The sequence below is a fragment of the Chaetodon trifascialis genome, chromosome 4 (genome assembly GCF_039877785.1).
Source record: "Chaetodon trifascialis isolate fChaTrf1 chromosome 4, fChaTrf1.hap1, whole genome shotgun sequence".
Lineage (NCBI taxonomy): Eukaryota > Metazoa > Chordata > Actinopteri > Chaetodontiformes > Chaetodontidae > Chaetodon > Chaetodon trifascialis.
The window spans coordinates 29,376,724-29,402,014 of record NC_092059.1 but is presented as its reverse complement, the minus strand read 5'-3'; the positions used below and the strand labels follow the sequence as shown (position 1 = coordinate 29,402,014).

The following is a 25,291-nucleotide window of genomic DNA, read 5'->3' as shown; positions in this document are numbered from 1 at the left end:
AAATTCTCTTTCTTTTCAAAAACGCTACATAAAAATCTGTAGTGCCTCCATGGCCTGAAAAATTAGTATTCTATTTTCTTAGGCCAGTTCCCTCTAGTGGGGTGAAAAACTGTCCTTAACAATGATGTGAAATTGGTTGGAGAATACTTGAGGATTAAAATACATGATATTTTCTGGATTTTTGATAGATAATAAAAATGTAAATAAATTTCCCTAACTGGAGTCCATGGCTATATTCCACATGGGCTTCCAAGTGGGAAGAGTATGAATGATATTTGTATGTTTTAGTATGTTTCAGCCCACTGATTACAAAGCATTTATCTTTGATATTACCATTTCAATCTATAAACAGTATTTCTCTGAGGTTGGATTTAAGAGGCTATCCTGTCATACAGGAGTGAGGAACCTCCGGCCTCCATACAAAACTTTTTTTCAGTGTTAAGAATTTAGTAGCAGACTAACACATTCTTCTCTGTGGTCCCTGAACACAACATACACGGAGCAGCAGACATCACATCAATGCATCAAGGCGCTTGTCAGCAAAACATAACTAGATATGGAGTTTCGACCTTAAGTAAAAAGCAAGTCAGTCATTGCAGCTACAAACATGTTACACTGGATGAGCTGCAAGGACAAATGTGCTTGGCTGCTCCCCCCAAAAGAGCCCCCTCCTCCTCCTCCTCCTCCTCCTCCTCCTCCTCCTCCTCCTCCTCCTCCTCCTCATCGCATGTGCATTCTCAGTTGCTGCCTGATCGCCTATGACCACTACTCTGTTTGCAATAGTAGTAGTAGTTTAATTTCCAAAAACAAGCTCAGTAATTTATTGAAACTGATGTGGTAGAAAATTATTGCATATGTTTGTGCATATTCAAGATTCAAGATTGCTTTTTATTGTCATTGAGCATGGACTGAACATGTCCATGCTCAATGACAATAAAAAGCAATCTTGAATCTTGGCCTGTTGAATAACTAAAAACCTTTACTGTCACTCTCAAGTCACTGACATGAAAGTGGTTTCAGACAGTACAGGTAGAAAGATCATAATGGCTTGATTCCTCTGAGCACTGCTGCACCACGGTATGGCTACAACAATGTTTGTGATTCTACCAAATGCACCACCATTCCTGTCAACATTAAGAATTTGAAAATGAGGGAAATCCCCCACTGCCCTGGCCTGGGCTGCCCCACCACTGTCCACAGACCCCTTAAATTTAGACACAGGGGACACAGTGAATCCTTAAGTCACCACTAGGTAAACACTTGCTTTAAAATATCAGAGCAACAAGGACTGGGTTAAATGTGTTGCAGCTTGGTCGTAAAAATAAAGGCCTGTCTCTAATACAAGCCTGCTTCAAAAAGGCCTTTTACCTACTTCAGGTGAGGTAAATATTGGTCACCTATTGAGAAAATATGATAAAGAAACCTCATTGTTAATTAGTGTTGCTTTACTGGCCAGAAGACATTTTCACTTGCAACACATGAGCAGCTTCAACAGCAGTGATTCAGAAGTACAGGGCATTTGTATTCTGCTCCATGACCTTGCTGACTAACCAGAAATAAAAGACAAAGGGCATTGCTTCCTCATCTTCATAGAAGAAATAAATAAAGATCATTATCATAAACAATGTGAGCTGTGGTGAAGTGGAAATCAGTTGTGTTCCTTGCAAAAGTGCAGCTCATGCTCTAAATCAAAAAAAGATCCATTATATAAATCAGCTGGGACACTAAGAGTGGCTGCAGTGTTGAGTAACCATCATTCTTCCATACAGTAACTGATGCATTACTGGGCTCTGCACCTTAATGTGTCATTGTCACTGAACTTGTACATTATGAGGATGGATTTCTCTGAACTGATGATGACTGGCCTCACTGCTATACTACCTATCAAAGTTCCTTGTTGGTATAGATGGAGGACTCCAGTTAATATAGTAAACCTTGGCACAGTATAGGCTTTGAAGAAAGTGAAAAAGCCTGACTCAGGACCACTGCAGATGGTAAATATCAGATGGTAATTTTACTGTTGTTATTTCACTTATTACTATGAATGATTTGGATGCAATCGCAAATGACAGATAGACGCATATACAGTACAGTAGTTGGACCTGTAACTTCTGATAAAAGCAAAACAAGATGACTACAACTTACACCTAATAAAAATAATATTCTACACTCAGCACTCAGTTTCATAACATTTGAAAGTTAACAAAATGGACCATGAAGTAAACCGCCTTTAAACCACCAGAAGTAGAATTCTTATTAAAAGATTGGTTCACACAATGAACCACTGTGCGGGTGAAATGATCTATGGTCAGGCACCAACATCAGTGACTACCTTACCTGGCTGCCGTGAACACCCAAAACAATTTGAATTTCTCACAAAAAGCCTACAGGTACCAGCTGTGTGTATTGCAGCCTCCTATTAAACTACTTGTTTGATCACTTATTTCAGTAGGTATCACTCACTGAACTGAACTGAACAATTTAACAGCAGCACTCAGAGAAACCTTTATCTCTTAAAGAGAAAGACAAGCCAAACAATCCAAATATCTTCCCTGACCAAGTGCCAGTTTCATTTCTTCTTGTGAAACGGAGACAAAGTCTGATTCAGTGAGAAATGAAAGAGCCATTTTTTTTGCTATAGCCAACTATGGGTGAAATATATATTGTCATATACTGTTTCAACACAGTCGTATTACCAAACTGCAGTCTAACAGTGGATATTTTTTCACTGTGGAGTGACCGACCATCCATCCATCCATCCATCCATCCATCCATCCATCCATCCATCCATCCATCCATCCATCCATTTCTGTCCACTTATATGAGTCTGGGTCACAGTGGCAGTCTAACAGTTCATATTTATGGCCTAAAAAAATTTAAATCACGACAGGATGCTCTTTGCTCTGAATTCATCATTGCAGTAACATTGATTTGGTCAGCAGTGCAATGTGTAAAAATTGACAAAAATTTGAAACTTTATGCAGATGGACATGGAGGCACTGGTTACACTTGTTTTGCGTTAAGGTTGCTTAGATGTCCTTCTTCCCAGCCACGTCCTATAGGTTAGGGATCCAGAGGTGCTCTCCACTGGCACCTTCCCCAAGGTCTTCTCCCAGACATTCTCGAAAATCTCCATAGGGAAGCATCTGGGAAACATTCCCAGGGTCTGAAAGATCTTTCATCAGGAAGGGGAAGTGATTCCTCTTCAAGCTCCCTCTAAATTTCTAAACTCCTAACCATGTCCCAAGGGCTGAGTCCAGACACTGCATGGAAGAAACTCATGTCAGTCATTTGCCATTTGTCTCTTTCTTCTTTCTTTCAGCTATTACACAAAGCTCATAATGGGAATATGAACTGGTACCGTGCCCACATTACTTCTGACACCATAACCCCCTGCTTGTCAATCTTAGGCTCCATCTTACACTAACATATAAACAAGGCCCCAAGATGCTTGAACTCCATCTGTTGAGTGACTTGGTGCCATCCCAGACTATGCAATCCACACAGATTTCAAGGTACTCACTCTCATCCCTACTGCTTCACTCTGGGCTCTAAATCATACCCGTGTGCACAAAAGGTCATAGTCTGATGAAGCCAACAGAACTAAATCATGTGCAAAAAGCAGAGATGTTAAATGGACGCTTTCCTAGTCTGACAGCCACCCAAAGCACTTTTACGACACAAGTATGCCTTCACCCACACAATGGTGGCTAGCTCACCTACTCATTATGAGCATTACCACACACACCAATGCAAAGCATGAGGAGCAATTCAGACTTCAGTATCTTGCCCAAGGAAACTTGAGCAAGACATGTTGACTGCTGAAGCCATGGATTGAACCACCAACCTTCTGACAGGTGGACCGCTCAACCTCCTGAGCCACAGCTGCCCAGAGATGCAATACATGCTGTTCTATTTTGGCTGAAAGAATTTTAATGTGAAAAATCTGCATGAAGTGTTGAGCTTCATTCATCGACCGAGAAATAGAGTTAAGTGGAAATACTACTGAATGAAAATATTTCTGCTAAACAACAGAACCCCAGAGAAGCAGAATGGTGACAAGGACATGAATCTGTTGCTGAACTGATGGAATAATGCTGTGAGAATGTACATACTCCTAAATCTATGTAGGATGTTTTGAGTTTGTCACACTTGATGGCCACTTTAACTGGGAGTCCAGACATGGATGATGTGGACAGAGGAGTCCTTTTATGTAGTTTTTTTTTTTTTTAACCCCTTTCTGTTGTGTCTTGTTGTTGTTGTTTTTTACACACACACACACACACACACATATATATATATGGAGCCTATCCGACGATATTCGGAGCGGGCGAACTTCCCCGTAAACTGGCCGTAAATTGCCGATAATCAACGAACTTCGCAGGGGTTTACTGGTCGGAAATGTGTTTTTTTCATGCAATGTTTGTATCTTCATCCTCCTTGATCTCACAGCAGCCTTTGATACCATATCGCATCAAATTCTCCTGGATAGACTGGCTACCATTGGAATACAATGACATACAAATATGGATGACAAAAAATTACCTGCAACTAAACAGCAGTAAAACCGAGCTACTGCTCATTTGCACAAAATCCACACTCGCTAAAAATAGTATTTGTTCCCTCCCAATTGTTGACACCATCAGTCCTGTCTTCACAGGGGTCAAGAGCCTTGGAATTATCCTTTTTCAAATCATATCAACAATATCTTCTACATTGTTTTTTTCCACTTAATATTTTCAGACTCTGCCCTGCTCTAACACAACACTCCACTGAAATCCTGGTTAATGCTCCGGTTAGGTCTCAAATTGACTACTGTAATGCATTCCAGGCAGACATTCCCAATAAACTCGTTCATAGATTTCAACACATTCAGAACTCTGCAGCACAGATCATCACATGCACAAAATCCAATGAACATGTCACCCCTTTACTAATGCGACTTCACTGGCTCCATATTCACTGTAATTACTACAACTGCAGCCCATGTTTGTGGACTAAAAGCTAACTTTTACTCACTTGCCTGTTGTTGACTGTAAATGCATGTCTTTATGTTGCTGCTTGCTGTGTACTACCTTTTATTTTATTTTTATCTGTATTTGGTTTTATATGCTGTAAGGTGACCTTGGGTGTCATGAAAGGTGCCTTTCAATAAAATGTATTATTAATTATTATTATTATTAATTATTATTATTATGCATTATTATTATTATTATTATTATTATTTAACAAACATGTGTGCACACTTCTTGTGTCAATGCTAAAAGTCATCATCAGATCTAATAAAGTCATGCTTCCAGATTGGAACTCTGTAGAATGGCAATACTGGGAGCACAAAGACTTACTGTACAAGGGAAAATGGAGATCACATCACCAGGTTCAAATAGTTCTGCTACCCAATGGGCTGATTTGCTGTATAAAAGATTCTACTTGAGGTTGGGTTTGGTTGTTTTTAAATGAAATGTATTATGTCTGGGGCGGCACAGTAGGGTAGCAAGTAGTGCGCGTGCCTCACAGCAAGAAGGTCGTCGGTTCGATCCCCGGGTTGGGCAGGGCCTTCCTGTGTGAAGCTTGCATGTTCTTCCTGTGCATGCGTGGGTTCTCTCCGGGTACCCTGGCTTCCTCCCACAGACCAAAAACATGCTCATTAGGTTAATTGGTGACTCTAAAATTGGATGGATGTATTATGTCTGCTAATACACTGTCTGCATGCACATACTGGCTGGGAAGATGGAAGAGAGACAAACAGACAATGGGCTCTATTTTTGTCCCCGCCGCTGGTGGGGCGCAAGGTGCGCACCCCTGGCCAAGTGGATTTTCGTAACCAGCGGAGTCGTGCGCCCACGTCACCAACACCTCACAGGCAGGTTTCCACAGTGTCTGGCATTTCACTGCCATCAATAATTAGCAACAGCCGCGATTCAATGCAGCTATCTGAGTCAGCACATACAGTCAGACCTAAATTTATATATTTTGATCGGTATCTCATCTGACCACATCACAAGCGCGTTTGGCACGTGTAATGGTCATTCAACCTGACTGAATGTACACAGGTGAAACAGGGATGTCTGTTGATCTGTGATTCAAATTGCCTGGTGACAAACGTGTATGCCACTTTCCCCGGGTCGGCACATGACTCGTTCATCCTGGCGAATTCTAGCATCCCTACAGTCTTAAAGGGGGACACCCCTCTGGATGGGTGGCTGCTAGGTGATAACAGCTATCCACTGAAAACGTGGTTGATGACGCCATATATCACACCTTCAACAAGACGGCTGCGTGGTTTTAACGGTGTTTTCAGCAGTGCTCGGTCAGTCATCGAACGCACATTTGGGGTTCTCAAAATGCGTTTTAGATGTCTGGACCGGACAGGTGGTTCATTAACATACAGCCCTCAGAGTGTCGGTGAATTCTTCATGGTATGTTGCATTTTACACAACATGGCTGTACGACGTGGATGTCACTATGAACTCAAGGCGGACACATGAAGGGACTTAAGACGGAGAGAGGCGGAACTTCATGTGTTGTGTCGACTGGGAGAGCAGTAGAGTGCACGGGAGAGGAGGGAGCATCTTGCCGCCCAGCTTTGTCATTAAGTGAGTATTTGCGGTTACATCAGTTCAAAAAACATCTGATGATCAATAACTTTCCACACTAAACAGACAGACAGTATTGAAATAAATTTCGCGAAGCCGTAGATATGGCCACTGTGAGCCTGGACCAGAACGTCAGTCTCCTCCTGGGAGAAGTTTGGGTGTCAGACAGTTTCCTGCGTGGGCTCAGTCATCCTCGAAACTCGCCATGTGCCAAGCCAGCGGCGTTTTTAAAGGTGAGACGAGGAGCTGGTGTGATTGGTGAAGATTGGACTCGGCTGTGTCAAACCCACTCCACGCCTTCTCCCCTCCCTCCCTCCGAGTTGTGCCGCTGGGTGGGACTGAGATGAGAAAGGGGAGGAGTTGCTCCGGCAGCGCAGTGCACGAAAAAACCAAAGTCTGAGCCACCACGCCCCATCGGCGAAGCGGACCTGACTTTGTGCTATGCCTAAATTATACTTGGTATGCTGGGTATATTAAATTACAGTTCCACTAGGTGTCACTATGACCATGTAAGAATATTAGTTATAGGAAGCACTGATGATGCTGATGTGTGCTGGTGTTGTTGTGGGACAGTTCTGGAGTGGTTCAATTCTCTCTGAAGTTGAGGGTTTTTTGCAAGAAAAGGGTCACAGCCTTGTTGAACTGAGCAATCCTGGGTGTTTAGCTGACCTCACTTTTTTAGTTGATTCTAATGGTGTAAACACGTTGAACAAAAGGAAGATGGGCTTGTCTCATAAATGTATGCACACATGCAATCATTTGTTGTGATGCTTTAACGTTTTGAGGAAGACCCCAAGTCTTCAGGAAAATATCCCCAATTTCACAAATACCAGCATTTCATTTCATGAGGTATGTGACTATAACTGACATCACTGATCAATGATTTAACCATGCCTTTCAAGATTTTGCTGCATTCAAGAAACCTGAACCTGAAATCTGTCTCTGTTGATATGGACAGAGTATAGGAGGAATCCAGTTGAAGGTCGTTGAAATGCAATGTCCTGGTACTCTCTGCAGTCTTCACCAGCAGCTCCACAGCTCAGAGTTCGACAGTCCAGATTTCTCCAGATGAAGCACCATGTGAAAAGGATACTCAGTTTATTTGCCTCTATATTAATATTTGAGCCAACATTCTCACACTAAACAAGAGCAGGCTGAGGACTGGGAGAGATGTTCTGAGCTTACCCACCACATTCATGTGACTAATAGTGGCACAGCAAACTTATTGAGCATTATGATTCATTCTTAAACATGGAAAGAACAGGTTAACAAAAAAAAATCTTCTTACGTGTCTTTCAATAACATATCATGGCATTCACAGTGGATGGAGTTGCTTAGTTTTCATATTGATAGTGTTTCATACCACACTGGGATAAAACCATCCCTATGAGAACTTAGCAAATCCATCCACAGAGGTTGCCAGATCATTAATGTTAAGAGAATTACTTAAAAACATTTTTCAGTACATCATTTCAGCATTCAAATGATCATCATTCAGAAGTTTTCCTGATGCCAAAACAATGTGCAGTTGTTTATAATACTGGGAAAAAACAAAAACAAAAACAAAACAGGACTTTAAGTCAAGACAAGTGAAGCCAATTGTATTTCTATAGCCCAGAATAATAATAATTAAAAAAAATCCCAGTGCTTTACAATTTGTTCAGCAGACACCTTCTGTCCTTACAGCCATGACTTTTCAACTCTGGAAGTTTTCACACAGCAACTACTCAAGTTAGATTTAAATCTCAACTCTGTATGTATACCCTAACCCTAACCCATAATGTATTGCAGCCTATTCATAACACAAGGTGGCAGGGGTCCTCAACCAAATTTGTCCAAAGGCCAGAAGATTCCTGTTTAGGCTGGACTTTAACAAGCTGATTGACCATTACTCTCAGGGCAGACTGGACCTTTTCCACTGGTGAAGATAGCTGCTTGCATTTTCTGAATTTATTAATATTCTGTGGGTGGGAATGGAATGTAGGGGGCTGGATGTGATCTGTGAGCCACCAGTTGACAATATGGGCTGGGTCTGGATTGACTAGCTGTTAAGTGTGGATGCGGACCAAGCTCCGGACTTTGAGAAGGTCTGTTCTACCACAAAACAATCCACTGGTGTGGACAGAGTTAATAGAAAGTAAAAGAAAGAGAAAGGACAAGCGAGTTGGTACAAAGTACAACTTGTCCAGATGTAGACACATCAGTAAGTGGACAGGCCAGTGTGAGTATTGCCTTTGGGGTTATGGTGTGGGTGTGTGTGTGTGTGTGTGTGTGTGTGTGTGTGTGTGTGTGTGTGTGTGGTTTACAAGACTTTGTCTAAGGGGTCCAAAGGCCCCACAGTCGCTGTACTTACTCATCACCATCACTGATGCCAGGGGGAGAGACTAGACTTATCATAGACGAGGCTTGAAGACAGTTCCTTAAAGAAAAGGAGGCATGTGAAATGGTTGAAGGAGTCTCTCTCTCTCTCTCTCCTTCTGTGTGTGTGTGTGTGTGTGTGTGTGTGTGTGTGTGTGTGTGTGTGTGTGTGTGTGTGTGTGTGTGTGTGTGTGTGTGTGAGAGAAGCTGTAGATGAGTTGTGAGATGTAGGAACTTTATCAGGCCTCCTGCCTTGCACAGATAAGACAGGAATGCTGCTTATGAAGGAAATCCAGTGATATGCTCCTCCTAGAGAACAAAACAAGCTTAGAGGAAATGAGCTGACCACCTATGTGCCTATAAACATCCATCCTTCGACTCACTCGACGAGCTCACTCCTACTCCTGCTAATATGATGAATCAAACCAGCCTTACAGTTGTCACAGATCAGCTTCCCCTGAGTGAAGCAGGCACTCTCTTGTGTAAAACTTGTGTGCTAGGGGTGGAAGTAATGAATTTTTTCTCATTACTGAAGTTATTTTTTGTGTAGTTGAAAACATTTGACACAAGTATTGTACTTTACTCATTTCAAGTCACATCAGTGAAAACAAAAGACAAATGAAAAAGTCCTGCCAAACTGTGTGAGAATGGAGCAGACGAGGGTCACCTAATCAACACCTGCAGCAGAGAAGAAGCTGCTGCTGCTGTGTCTGCTTTTACAAGAATGCTGAATGTATATGTTCACTGGCTGAGTGTCAGAGTGGGGTCACACCTGGGCCAGGCCTAGCAGTTAGTGAACAGTACAACAGAGCACAAGACCACAATGAAATTAAGGATCACGTCTTCAGCATTGTTAAAAAAAAATAAATCACTGCACTGATTCGTGCACCACTCAGTTAGCACACTAAGTGACCCAAATCAAAGGGTGTGGGTTACCACCATGATGTTGCGTGACCAATAGGTGCACATTGGTTCTGGCTAAATACTAAATACTCAATCACTGAGGAAAATTTATGTTCAGTGACGTGTGTTTCTGCTGTTGATGCAAAGCATCATTGAGCTCAAAATTGACCTTGAAAACTTTGAGGAGCACAGTTAGAGCATAGAGCAGGTTGAGGAGAGATTGAGGTATAAAATGGAGAGATGAGGAATGAATGTCGGTAGGAGCAAAATGGAATACATGTGAGTGAATGAGAGGAAAGACAATATAATGATGACAATGCAAGGCGTAGAGGTGACAAAGGTGGATCACTTTAAATACTTGGAGTCATCTGTTCAAAGAAATGAGGAGTGAGGAAAACAGGTAAAGGCAGGATGGAGTGGGTGGAGAAGAGTGTCAGGAGTGATTTACGATTGAAGGGTACCAGCAAGAGTGAAAGGAAAGAATTTCCAAATTGGTAGTGACACCAGCTATGTTGTATGGTTTGGTGGTGGTGGCACTGACAAAATGATGATGGTTTGGACATGTACAGAGAAGGATCTGCCAGGCAAGAGGAAAGGGGCAAGGCCAAAGAGGAGGATTATGGATGTGGTGGTGGTGAGGACATGACAGAGGACAGGAAGAGATGGAAAGGGATTGTCTGCCGTTGCGAACCCTAAATGAATCAGCCGAAAGAAAGAGGAGAAAGAAGTGCTTTGTCTTTGCAGTTGTAAACAAAACATGGTGCCATAATTGACCCACATTGCTCTCAACACAGTATTCTTGAGTTTCTGCAAGTAACATTTGAAGCTCTGTGATTGGATGTTTCTTCATGAAAAGCACCTTGAGCTATAGTTAATTTCTACCTCAATGCCTCTGTATCTTGTTTTTTTGTTCTTTATTTAGCCCTTTCAATATAATTTCCACATTATTCAGGCTCAGAATTGTTTTTATGTCCCTGCAACACTGACATGTTCCTCTATCCGTTCATATACAGAACAGATGTTTGCTCAGAATGCTGAAAACCTAGACAGACATGTAGGTGGGGGTGAAAACTCAGCCCCAGAGCCTGGAGCCCAGAGTCTGAGAGGGTGAATACATCACTGCTTAAAATGGTCCATCTTATGGCCACCATATGCTGCTGGCTCAATTTTTATTCTTTTTTTTAATTTTTTTTTACTGCCATTCCTTAATATTCAATGCCTATTGATCTCAAACACATGCACACACTTGCTTTTGCATTCCTAAATAGGATTATCTAGATTTTTCCATTATTCACACTCATGTGGCTGTTTTCCAGCAATGTAGGCTGGATTTAAAAAAACTGCAACCAACATGAAATGCCATTATTTTGATGAAACAGTAAGGCATTGTATGTGCACTCTCTTCATAAAAGTGTCATCATATTTGGATCTAATCACAAATGCATTCTAATAAGGATACAGCAGACGACACGGTTTATTTCAATCTGTTTCATCCATTTACTAGTTCAGAAAAAGATACATCATCATTTGCAAATATTAGGTTGTAGGCACATGCTGTATAGATCCAAAGGAAAGGGATTTTCAGAAACATCCTCATCTGATCATGTTATTGTGCATCAAACCCTTGTTCTAATGGGCATATAGTGAAGTCAGTTTCTAAGTTCATTGTTATTAATATTTAATGCCCTAATTGACTCTTATGGTGTGTTTTTTAAAATCTTGTTCCTTTATTCATTTCTTCTTTCAAGTTTATGTTTTCTAATCTATCTGCTCCAATCTCATTTTTTTGTTTTTTGCAACAAAATATAAATAAAAGAAAATAAGTATAATAAAAAAACTACTTCATGAAATCTATTTCTTGAATTTATATCAATGTAAGAATACCCCTGATGATGATGTTCATGTGTAAATAGTTGAATATTGAATAAACTAATCCTACTTAAAATCTTTTGTTTGCTTCAGACCTGATACTTTCGGATAATTTTGTATGTTTCTGTGTGTATGTCTTAATATTGCCTTATATTGCATTAGCCTTCTCTGACATGTAACATAGAAATTCAGATGTGTGTGTGTGTGTGTGTATGTGTGTGTGTGTGTGTGTGTGTGTGTGTTACAGATTTGACCTAGTAAGACTGATATCTTGACTTCTGTGTAAATGTGACTTTGGCACTTTGCACCTTGCATGTGTTTTAATGCTGAAGTTTTAAGGCAGTGGGACAACTTAAATGTAAAACAGACACAGGAAATGGTGATAATACTAGTTACAACTAATGGACAACTTGTCACTCTTGTAGGTAGGAGGGACAAGACTAATTATTATAACTACTCTGAGAAAGAAAAGGTGAAGGAGAACAGATCAAAAAACAACAAAGATTACCAAACTAGCTTTTTACTGTAATGATGAAAAATGCTATTGGAGCTATGTCCATTGCAATAGTTTGGTTTTTCCCTTATGAGCAAAAAGAAGAAAACATGGATCTGTGCATAGTTAATGTGTTTCCATGTGGCCCATAAACATTTTACAGTTTGCTCAAATGTAAAACATGTAATTTAATGTAAGATCAAAGCTGAAGAAAGCCTACTTTCTAAGTGTGTGTGTCCAAAAGATGCACACAAGGCTGTGAGCACAGCTGCTCATGCAGAGGATGAGGCTGTACTTTTTCAGACATAAGAAGTGCCTATAAATCATCCTGTCAGGCATTACACCAACACCCTCCATGAATCCAAAGGTAGGTTAGCCTGTATTTAGCCCGAGAGGCAAAATCCAGGGAAACTGGACAACAAACACAAAAAGTTCTAAAGCTCTTAAGTTACAGTTTTGTGTGCAGAGTAATAATTGAAGACCAAGATGAGTGAATTAACATTTTAATCAACTAAGAATTTTGTTAACAAAACTCAACTGGAGAGTGAGAAGATGTTTTGAGAAATTCTAGTGGCAGTAGCCATCCATCCATCCATTTTCGATGCCGCTTATCCCTTTCGGGGTCAACAGGCGGGAGGCGGGGTACACCCTGGACCGGTCACCAGCTGATCACAGGGCAACACATATACACAAACAAGCACTCACACTCACACTCACACCTAGGGGCAATTTAGAGTCACCAATTAACCTAATGAGCATGTTTTTGGTCTGTGGGAGGAAGCCGGAGTGCCCGGAGAGAACCCACGCATGCACGGGAAGAACATGCAAACTTCACACAGAAAGGCCTGACCCGGGAATCGAACCGGCAACCTTCTTGCTGTGAGGCACGCGCACTGCCTGCTGCGTCACCGTGCAGCCCCAGGGCAAAAACGTGAGGAAAGTGAGGAATTCGGATTTTTTTTTTTCTTTTATCATTACTTTGTAGCTTTTTTTGTTCCATTTCAAACTGATGTGTGTTTTTTTATCAACTAGAAAAACAATGACTTCCGAAAAGTTACCATTTGAGTGAGAACATTTCCCAGGGATTCCTGGGATTTAAGTCAAACTCTCTCAATGTGTCATGAGATTCAACTGAAAGAATGTGACAGTACCTGGGCTTCAGGGAAGGAAACGTCCATGATGGCTGGCTGGCCATGAGGCTCCCCTTTCTCAAGCCGGGAGTAGACCAGCTGGTAGCCTCTGATCTGGCCATGCTGCTTCACAGACAGGGGAGGCTTCCAGGTCACCCTGAGGGCAGTGGAGTTCACTGCACTTGCCTCCACTTTCCTGGGAGGAGCTCCAGGCACTGCAACACAACACAGCACACAACCTTACCTTAAAGTTTTTAGAGAAAATCGAATGTTTCTTCTTTGGATCTCCCTTCACTTTTTGGTTACAATAACCATTCACTCACACTGCAGGCACTGCAAACTTCCAAAGGTGTCCTGATGAAGTGTTGATCTAGGTCCTGATTATCTGTCAATGTTTAGACCAGTCTAACATTATAGGAAAGAAAACATGCATAAAAGCTTCCCCAGTCTCCTACAACATTATGTACAGTATCCTAAAGTATTTTCTCTAATAACCACAGATAAAGAAGTTTCAGTTGCAGGATGGTTTAGACAGGATTTGAGAGAGGTGCGAAATGTCACCATGTCTGTTCCTCTCAAACTGTGACTGATGCCCACTGTTTCTATGGATATCATTGACTGAAACTACTTGCTGATATTTATTCCTTCATGTCATCTTATGGTCCACCTGGCAGCACCTTGTGATAGGAATTCTATTAATTTTATAAGGGTTACAGTAAGCAAAGGATCAGAAAAGGATCTGGTTTTTAATATGATTAACTTCATTCTGGATATGGGCTCAGAAAATTCCCAGTAGACGGCTTGTGATGGCTTGGAAATCTATTTAAGGTTTAAAAAGGACTGATAAATACATTTGTTAACATTGTCCTTTAGTGAAATAGTCAAGTCAGTTTAATCCACCTTAGCTATAACATATACGCTGCAAATTGGAAATTCATTTATTGAAAGCTTAGCCACTAACAAGTTTCAACAGTAGTTGAACTGTTAGTTGAATAGGCACTTTAAGTCTCAGTTGTCATTTTATTCTGAGGGAAATGTTTTTGGCACCGCGTAGATCATCTGGATAAATAATTATATGCACTTTAAAATTAAAAGGGTCATGAACAGATACCCAGCCATACATGGATCGTTAAGACTATGTATTCACTAGTGCTTCTTTATTTTTAAAATGCAGTTTTTCTGTGGAAACAACTTGCATCCACTCTAACTTTTCCAGATTCATCTAGTAAAAAATACCTGAAGTGACAGAACAAAAAAAAGAGAAAAAAATCTGTCAATATCTGGATGAACTGAAATCTACTGATTTCAATTGAACCTTTCTTGAAAACAGACAGAAAAAAACCATCCAGCCAGCAGCTAAAGTGTTGGATATATGCTCCAGCTGTTCTCTCATATACAGTCTGGTGGTTTGTCTCTACCATCTCTGTCACATCAGAGTTTGGAAATTCTCATGACTTGATGAGAAGTTCCAAGGTAATGTGAAGGTTGCTAGCTATCTTTGCAGGTTATACACATCAAAGCTTGTCACAAGGAGCCCCAGGAGAATACTGGGAGGAGGTTTTACTTGACTTTACAGAACATTGAAATGGGCTTATGAAGATTTATCTAGACTGCTTGGTCAGCTTCAGAGGGAGTTGTAAATTGACTTGATTTGAGTGACATCATGTAAATATGAATTAAATTCAAGACAGAAAATTAGAGGAAAGGTAGTGTTAAAGGGTAAAATGTCCTACCTTAAGAGATTAAGACATGGAGAGAAAGTGTTAAAGCAGCTCAAGTATCATGTGGCACAGCAGGCAAAGAAAAGCTCTGTAACTTGGTGTCAGCACTATGCACTTTGGACTAAGTAGAATCATTTCACATCACATAGTAATAGCAAACTTCCAGAGTGAAGCTTGAAGCTTTGGAGAAAAATGTGTTAAGGCCACTGACGCCGTGCTTCTGAGGAGTGTGTGTGAGGAGCAGGCGGAGCGGACCTCAGCGCGGGATTGGCTCGTCCTGGAGGTGTGATCTCCCTCCGCCTCCCACCTCCCATCTTCGCCTGTCAGCTCCCTGGATTGGTGCAGTGTCGGGGCCCGTTCACCAATCACCAGACGCCAATCGAGGACGGGATGCTGAAAGGCTCGAACAGACAGCACTCCTGGCGGCTGAAGAGCAGCGCGCCAGACGTGTCGTTTTGTGCAGACTTTTTCGTTTTTTGTGAAACTGAGAGGATTTCTGAATTTTGTGAAGGACTGGGCCAGGGCCAGCTTCAAAAACTGATTATTAATAGTGCCACTGGTAGTGGAGATTTTTTGTTTAGAGCACATTAGGAGGAAGCTAAATCATGCGCACGAGATACTAAAATGTGTGCTCGAGATACAGTTATTTCCCATGCTTTCACTTGTCCGTGCATACGGCTCTCTGTAGTGACCACTTCAGATGTTCAGTCACACACGCGATACAATGGAGAGAAGAACTCAGCTAATTAACTTATTTTCATCTCAGAATATCATATAATGACATTCTTGTTGCTCTTGCCCTGAGACATGGGATGTGTTGCCACCTGTTTGTATAAATGAATGAGTTAATTAAATCGAGGGCACAATTTAGCTTGTTTGTGCCTTAGTATCTCGTGCGCATGTTTTAGCATCTTGCGCACTCAATTTAGTACCTTGTGCGCACGTTTTATTATCTCGTGCGCTCGATTTAGTATCTCATGTGCACAATATAGTTTTTTTTTTTCGGGGCACTTTAGGGGCTCTGTAGTAAACAGACTGGTGAGGCGCAGTTGTGTGTTAGGAAACTAAAACACTTGGTTAAGGGTGCTGACTGTGATGCACACTGTAGTAGTTTGTGCGCTGGAAGAACTGAACTGAAAGAAGAGGGGAAAGAACAGGCTGAACCATTTTCTTACATGTTTCAATGTGGACAGAGATCTTTACAAATACCATTCTAAATGCAGGTCTGATTACACATTTCCCCCCACATTTTCAGATTTTGCTGGCTCAACATGGACATACTCTGAAACAAAACATTCTTTCCAGTTGCATTAAAGTGACAGATAAGCATGTTTGTGCTGCTGTAGCATTTGTTCTAGAGAGCAGAGTGATCTGTTTAGATGAGAGGACTGCATGTGAGTGCTACTGATGGCCAGCAAAACGTTTGTGGTGCAGTCCATCCATGCAGGTCACCTGTGGTGTCTTCTGTATCTACCTGCTTCCCTGACTTCCTTTTGTAAAAGTCTTCTTGTCTGCAAGATTTTTCAAGCTGTAGTTTTCATGTTGCAGGTGGAGACAGGGGAACATGTTTACAGCCTGCTGCAAAAAACTGTTTTGGTCTCTTAAGCTAATTTCCCCGTTCATGACAACTGCACATGTGGTGAATTTTTAAATACCTCACTTGTTTAAATTGTACTCGGGCTTAAAGTTTTGCATAATTATAGCCACTTTGAATGACAACTAGCTGCTAGGTTTCAGCAAGCAGGCTTCATTTGGCCTGCCTCAGCTCCATCCATGCTCCATCACTTTGCCCATTTTTGGATTAGCCAGGAGTTTGGTGCAGTCAGGCACTGCCAAGATGGCGACAGCCAGAGCCACTGAGCTTCACGATGGCTCTTCAGAAACCTATCGCCCATGCTTCATACAATCAATGGTATGGACACAAACCTGTTTGTTATCAATTGGTGATGTGGTGATATGTCATGCTTAATGAAGTGTTAGTGAATCAAATTTTAGGGCCATCCTGCTGACAGCATGAGGCTGGCTCATGTGTCTGTGGGTGATCTGGATACTCTGCAGCAGCTGTGAAATGCTAGTGCAGACACTAATTGTCTCCTTTGTATCTCTCTCACTGTGTCCAGTGTGTGTGTGTCTGCCTGCATTCTCTTCCTTCTGCCTACTTTAGATTAAAGAAATCCACAACCTGAATGACCTCAACATGCTGCCGTGATAGACTGCCATTTACTTACCCTCACTATCTTTGAGCACCACCCACTCTAAAGCTTGCAGGAGATATTATGTATATACAGTATGGCACTTTGGCAACTTTGGTATTTTAAAATTTCCCTTTTTAGTTTTAACAATATCCTGACTGTTGTTATCTCTGTATTCTAGCTTGAACATAAAACTATATTGTGGGCACAACATATTATCATATGCAAACAAGATCCATATTTTGTGAATAAAATCTATCCAAAGAAACAAAACACTGGGTGCCCTGTACTTTTCCACTGCAGGAACTTAACAACTCATAACTTGGGGATTCCCATAACTTTAAAAACAAACAAACAAACAAACAAACAAACAAACAAACAAACAAACAAACAAACAACATTCTTCTTGTGCTTTCACAGCAGTTTTCACCATTACGAAGGCAAAAGCTCGACCAAAGTTTGTTCGATGAGTGAAAGTAAGCACAGAGACTGAGACTTTCACAGAACACTACTGTGAGCCCATATTAGCTGAAGATTTTGTAACTAGCCAAAGAAGGAACGAGAGAATGTCAAAAAGCATAAAAGATATGCAGATATTCACTCTCAGCTTGGTAAATAGCTAAATGATGCTGGTGACAGTTACTACTGATGGATAGCTTGAGTGGAAGGCTGCTGCAGTGTAGTCATATAGTATAGCAGGAATGTGATTGATATTGCCTTGATGTATTTTCCTTCATGACTGTACTGAATCTAAGTGCCTACTGGGACTCACTGAAGCCTGTTGATGGCTGAAAATGGGTAAGTGTTCTGACTGCAGCTCCCTCAGAATACCTTACAATGGCCTCCCAAAATTCTAATGAGCACCATATTAGCATGTCCAATAGGTGTTTCCCACTGTTATCTTTTAAAGGATTAAAGGCTTTCATTGTCTTGACTAATGGACAAAGTAGTAAAATGGTGGTTACTGTTGTGGTGTTGTTATGTGATGACACATCTGCTTGACCAATCAAAACTGGCAGCACTGCTAACAAACCCCAAAAGTACTTGGAAGCTGGATTCACCTCCTGAGCATGAGCCCAAATTTAATTTCAGCACCACGATCCAAAGTGGACAGCAGCAAAAAGAAAAGTAGGACTTGTGACAATGGCTGCAGGCATTGTTTTATTTTATGTTATTTTGTTAAGTCCTGCAGTAGCAAAGGGTGAATAGTGATGCCTGTCAGTTTGCTTTAATAGGCCAAATCTGTTTACCTCAACCTGGATCCTTATCCTCAACACCCTGTCAAGTTTACAAGGTTATGTATCCACCCAGAATTATTAAAACCATGCAAAATCTTCCAAATCCATTTTGCCTACAACCCTCTCACACCAATTCTATTTCCATGAAAAAATGGTACACATCGGGATTCTGATCATTTTGACTGAAGTCCTGTGTTAAGAACCCAACACATATTAATGTGTATAGTAATGCATGGCTCAGGGCAGCTGGGAATGACTGAACACTAATTTGACACATGTATCAAAAGAGGTGCTTACAAATCGCATCCCACTGAGATGTCATGTAAAGTGTGAATGTGGAGGCAAGGAGAGAAAATTACTGCTACTTGCCTATACTATCAAGACCAACAACAGCACGATCACAAAGGGCTGGCTTCATATAAGTGCTCTAATTTACTATTAGTACATGAATAGTGAACCAGCAGCCTTAAGAGCTGAGCTGTAAACCTCTGTAGTGTCAGGGAGCAAACTGAGAACGTGGCACCAGGCTGACACTGTATGTGGGCAGAGCACAGTGAAAGATGCAACACTGTGTGGAAAATGGACAGATGCTGCAAAAATTGAGTCAGAGGGAGCTCAAATTCAAATGGTGTGCAGAGAGAGAGATGGAAAGAGATGAAAAGAGTGTGAGATTAAAATTCATTGGGTTTTACTCATAAGACAGTGCTGTCCAAAAAACAAGGAAAAAAAGTTTTCATAAAATAAGGCAACATTTGGGTTCATTTTAGGAGGATATTATGTTCGGGTTCAACAGACTATATGCACAGTGGAAGTGCTATGTAATTACAGCAACATTTGAATTATTTGAATGGCATACATATTTATAGAATTTGACAGGATACATGTAGCAGTGTCCATTGCTGTCTGCCACAACATGTGCAATGTTACCACTAATTGTACTACATATGTTTAAAAGGAATAACTCACAGTTTTGGGAAATGTACTTATTGCCTTTGTCCAAAAGGTGAGATGGGAAAATTGATATCAAGACATCATGTCTGTGACATATCATGCATGCGAACAACACCATGCACTAGAGTCAGGACATGATTAGCCTGCCTTAGCATAAACACTGGGAGCAGGGGGAAACAGCTAGCCTGGTTCTGTCCACACTTCAAGGTCACACCTACCAACAGCTCTTGCGTACTTAATCTGTACAAAAAGAGTAAAAACCATAGTATGTGTTTTTAGGGGGAATTAAGTGCAGGAATAATAATTAGAATAACAAGAAACTTTATTTGTATAGCATTATTTTAACTGGGTACAGTCACTGCATGCAGCTTCCTGAAGTCTCTTCTGTTAGGATCCTACTGACTTGTTCTCGGGCTGCACGGTGGCGCAGCAGGTAGTGCGTGTGCCTCACAGCAAGAAGGTTGCTGGTGAAGTTTGGATGTTCTTCCCGTGCATGCGTGGGTTCTCTCTGGGCACTCCAGCTTCCTCCCACAGACCAAAAACATGCTTATTAGGTTAATTGGTGACTGTAAAAATTGCCCCTAGGTGTGAGTGTGTGTGTGAATGGTTGTGTGTTTGTGCCCTGCGATCAACTGGCGACCAGTTCAGGGTGTACCCCACCTCTCGCCCGTTGACGGCTGGGATAGGTTCCAGCCCCCCCGCAACCCCGAAAGGGATACGCGGTACAGAAAAAGGATGGATGGATGGATGACTTGTTCTCTCCTAGCGTATCTCCTTGCCCTTTTCCTAGTGTTATTGTTGTCTTTCTGTTCTCCGCTGTCTGTGCCGCTGGGTCCCTGCACCCAGTAAGCTCCGCCCCCTCAGGGGCTCACCTGAGAGGCATGTTCCTGATTAGGCACAGTACTTAAGGAGAGAGCCCTCTCCCACCTTTGCCGGATTATTCCTCTGTCCATGGCTGTGTAATGCAGCATTTCTTGGCATGTTACTGCCATCTTTAAATCAGTGGAATAATGTGAGAGCATTGACAGGCATGTGTATCATATCAACCATAACAAGATGAACAAAAAGGGGACCCTCTGTCATAGAAAAACAGCTCCATGGTGCTACTAACACCTCCCCTTAATTCCCCTAAAACCACTCGTTGTTTTTACATTTCTTTTTGGGTAGAGAATAAACAAACCAGGTGTAACATGTTAATCAGTGTTAGCTAGTTTGTGAGATCTTGCTCAGTGAATGTTTGAAGTTTGGACCGTCAGGATAGCTCTTCCCTTGTGCTTCCAGTCTTTATGCAAAGCTAGGCTAACCATGCTCTGACTTCAGTTCTGTACTTCACACAAAATGTTTATCTCAACTTGAACATCTCTCAGAAAGAAAGTGCTAAAAGTATTCCTTTAAATAACTCGGTCAAGATCAAGCATAAGGTTGTGGTTAAATAACAGTAAAGCTTGCTCAAATTAACTTTGCCCCCCTTGTAGTAAGTTGGTAAATGAACCTGTCATTGTCATTAAATGAAAAGCATGTGACCATTCACCCACCACTGACGGGAAAGTAAACACTATTTGGATGTTTCTGTCATCGTAGGGTTTGGGGATTAACTAATGAATCAGTGCACTGCTTATCAAATCAAACAGCTTTGAATACTCAATGAACAGAGAGCAGACAGATCTGCTTTTCATGCCATAAAAATACACACACGCACACAAGCACAATCACTCTTTCTATTTTCCTCTTATACTTGCATACATACAGTTTGAATACAATAAGAGCATGATGTAGTGAAATTAATGCAGAAATTGCTATGACTAATTTGATTAGGGTAAAATGAAAGGAAGGAATCAAGAAGATGGCAAAGGCAGAGCTGGAGATCATTTGTAAGCAGTCAGAGGCCGGAGCTGGTCAGAACAGTGAGCTTAAACAGAGGAGAGATTCCATAGTATGCTGCCATACTTTCTAAACCTCCATGACATTGTCCAGTTTGTTTGGTTTGTCCATTCTTTTGAATATTATATTCAATTTCTGAAATATTGTGCCAATAGAGCCCCCTAAATCTTACACACTCGTCCTATAAAGCTATGAGCATTGGGGGCGTTGTTGCATTCTGCTTCTGAGTTGTCTTCAGTGACAGTAATAATGAATGTGAAGCATGAATGGCAGAGCCTCTCTATAAACTGAATCATAGTGGCCATTTAGCTCACGCCTCAGACCTGCTGTCTGCCTGAAGAGAGAAAGAGCATGTCATGTTGCCACTCCGGCAATTCTCCAGACAGTTTTCCTAACAAGGCAGCAGTCCAGCAGGCTAGACCCATGCTATCATGCTGGGAAAAAGACAGGCAGACTGGCAGAGAGAGGCAGGCAGAAGATCAGTGGCAGCTAAAGTCTTACAAAATGTTGTGAAATGAGCACAAGCTTGTACTGTGGCATATAATTACATATCTCCATCATGAAATGCAAAGAAATCATAGCATGGCATGTAATTAAATTGCATACTGTGAAGAAAGGGTAAATTGTGAAATATTGACAAGTAAAACATTGGCCCTCCTTTAGAATTTTCTGTTTTTATACAAACCAGTACCAAAGATTATGGCTATGGTAAATAAACTCTGGTTATGGTGTGGTAAATAAACTCTGGTTATGGTGTGGTAAATAAACTCTGGTTATGGTGTGGTAAATAAACTCTGGTTATGGTGTGGTAAATAAACTCTGGTTATGGTGTGGTAAATAAACTCTGGTTATGGTGTGGTAAACGTTCCAACCAGAACCCTTGGTTAAGGTCAGTGAATGAATAGTATAACTCTGACTTCCACATAAAGGCTGGATGCACTACATCCACCACACTGACCTCTTCACTTTGTTGTACTACTTCCTGCACTGAAACTAAATGTTGGCATTGGATTTAAATCATGTGTTAATAATAATCTATTATGGCTAATTTCACACAGCTTAATTCCTAAGGGATAATGGTTTGGATTATAGCATTTTATTAATTAATGTAAAATTAAACAATTCAAGTGAAAACTGCTGCAGTTTATTGCCACATATTTGTTTTTTGAACTCTTCCAAGGCACCAGGAACCTTTTCACCAACTGACTAACTTCACCTGTGTTTCAGTCACTAACCATAGAACCTTATATTTAGTTTGGTACCTGAGCTTCAGGGCCATTGTCCCATAACCTCCCTGCCTCAGAGGCAGAGGCACTTTCTGTAGGACCAGGCCAAGTTGCAGCACTGGATGTCTGACTGGTCAAACAAAGCTCATAAAACGTGTATATCATTTATCCAGACCCCAGCAACCACTACTTACTGCTAATACCAATAGTCTTGGGATGGGCAGTTTTGTAATTCTGTTGACTTTAAATAAATGGATGGCAGTGTGCATTGCTGTCTACCACAGTGTCTATTTGAGTGTACCACAAAGAGGATCTATGGCTGCAACTAAACCAGTGTTTTATTTTTTTATTTTCTACTTTCTGGAGTTTTGGTGCTTAAGTTAAACAGGTTTCAGGCAGTAATTATGTTTAGGTAAAATGGACAGATTTAATAAACCAAATATGCCATGCTCATGCTCATGTAATTCATTTCTTGTAGGAAAAAGTACTTCACTGTGTTTTGCTTTTTCTAAGTATCACAAATTTAGTTAGAGTTTGAACTGCAGGAGCAAGAGAGGACCAGAGTAGTATTGCAGGGTTAGTATTTCAGGCTCAGGCTGCTCCCAATGACATCATCAACATACCATCTTCCTTGGTTCTGATGTTGGCTGTGAGGCTCTCTGGGCTGGGCCCCACATTAGTGTGAGCCCTCACCCACACCAAATATTCAGTCCACTTCTCCAGGCCCTCCAGCACATAGCTGGTGACATCAGCAGCAATCCCTGACACCTGGTGGCGCTCCATATCCTCCCCTGTGACTGCTTGGTAGGCTAGGGAGTAGCACACTATCTCCCCATGGCGGCTGTCTGTGGGAGGTGCCACCCAACTCACCTTGATGCTGGTGGAGCTGAGGCTGAGTAAGCGAACCTCCTGGGGAGGGGCTGAAGGGGCTGATAGGAGGAGGAGGAGGGAGGGTCATGGTCAAGCAGGGTGGATAATGGATGACAGAGCAACTGACCCTCTGGACTGCTGAGAGATAAAGTGCTTCAGACATGTGTTACAGAAACAGACGAGCTGGGTTTGACCATGTAAACTGACTAACCTCTGTCCTACAAATGTTGTTTATATCGTACTAATTTGATTTGCCGTTATGTTTAGGAGAAAGCCCAATTGCAGCCCACACAGTGTTCAATTATCATATCAATATTGATTATTATTTGGAAGTAAAACTTAAAGTGAGCTTGAAATATTGGTTATTATCCCTCACTGCACTTAAAAACTGCTGGCTTGCAAAATCATAGTATGTACAGGAGCTAAATAGTTGTATCAGGAAAATTGTTTACAATGGACCATTCACCTTCATTTTCTCCTCCAGAAAAATCTGACAAGCCTAAAAATTTGTTTTCAGTCTGTCTAACCATCTGACCAACTATGTCGCAGTGTTCTCAGATCTCAGTAAAGACCTTGGTGAGTAATTTGGGAAGCATTACGTTTTCTACAAACCATACCGATAATCAAATAAGTTGTATATAAATATAACTTTTAGAAGTCAAGTTGAAAGCAGATGCTTAATTGTTAGGATTTAATATGTATGTATGTATGTATGTATGTATGTATGTATGTATGTAATATGTTTTGATCTCTTGATGAAGTGAGCGCAATGCTAAACAAAACACATTTTTGGTGAATTGATAGACTTCTGCAAATCATCTTCACAGTCCAGAGGGCAGACAAAAACAAAGGTGATACTTCACACTGTGGCTCCCTGAAGCAATGGTGATTTGACATAGAAATATACATTAACTAATGCAGTGTGAAGTTTCACCAACTGAATGAATGAATTTATGCACTATCACACACAAGAGCAGAATATAGCAAAATGCAACAGCAAAACCAAGAGTTGAAATGAGTGTGGAGCAGGTGGGGGGGGGTAACACAGGGGGCTGTTATCACACTCGCCTGTGGTTCAGCAGCCCCAGAAGAGTGTGTGCACCCAGTGAGGTTACTGTTTGAACAGTGTTGGAGGCTGGTTTCGCCTGCAGCAGAGGTGCTCTTAAGGAGTTGAAAGAGATGCGCAAATGCAGCTGTAATTCTATCACACATACAACAACCTTTGGAGGCACCCATGCAGGGTGCAATAGATCAAAGACAGAGATCCATGTGTGAGAGAACCACTGCTGCCCATTAAAGTTGCAAATAGAAATGGGGTTATGGATAATACCAAACCTGAAGTGAAGGTGGGTGGCTGTAAGAGAAAATTAATAAAAATTTGGGCAAAAAACAATGATCCTACAGAAGCTTGTGTTATTGGGATGAAAAGAAAGAGGTGCCATGTTGAGAAGCAGAGCATGGATTCATGGGCCGAGACTGCCATTACTGTGGCTTATTCTTTAAACTTTTTTTAAACTGTGCCACCTTGACACACACAATAAACAGTCCAAGTCACAACGCAGTGGCTGCTTCTGTTGCCTTCATTTGGCTGATTCATCTTTATTTCAAACAAAAACAGAACAGTCTAACATGAGGTGAAAGACGGTACCGACGATACCTTTTTACATGTGCCTCCTACATGTTAGCTGCAGCAGTCTCAGCAGTCCCAGTCCCACCCCTTCCTTCTATGACAACTCATCATTATCTAATAAAAAAAATCCAAAAATAATTGCTCAGAATATTAATTTCAGATTAATTCCTAAATTAAAAAAATTTACATAATCTCAATGAATTAGCAAATTGTGAGAAAATTCAATTAATACA

The 25,291-nt window shown here is 41.3% G+C and overlaps 1 protein-coding gene across 6 annotated transcripts in view; it reads right to left on the bottom strand.

The window, feature by feature from the left end:
- Positions 1 to 25,291, bottom strand: part of ptprfa (protein tyrosine phosphatase receptor type Fa) — a 365,864-nt gene that overhangs the window by 92,651 nt on the left and 247,922 nt on the right. For 5 of the 6 annotated variants that reach the window (XR_011602126.1, XM_070961026.1, XM_070961028.1 and 2 more), the window contains exon 12: positions 13,371 to 13,564. Coding sequence is in view for 5 of the 6 variants with exons in the window: in XM_070961026.1 (XP_070817127.1) it covers positions 13,371 to 13,564 (194 nt within the window). In the remaining variant the exon portion in view is untranslated. Of the gene's footprint in view, positions 1 to 13,370; positions 13,565 to 23,181; positions 23,488 to 25,291 lie in introns of all 6 variants that reach the window. The other variant, XM_070961030.1, reaches the window with a different exon arrangement.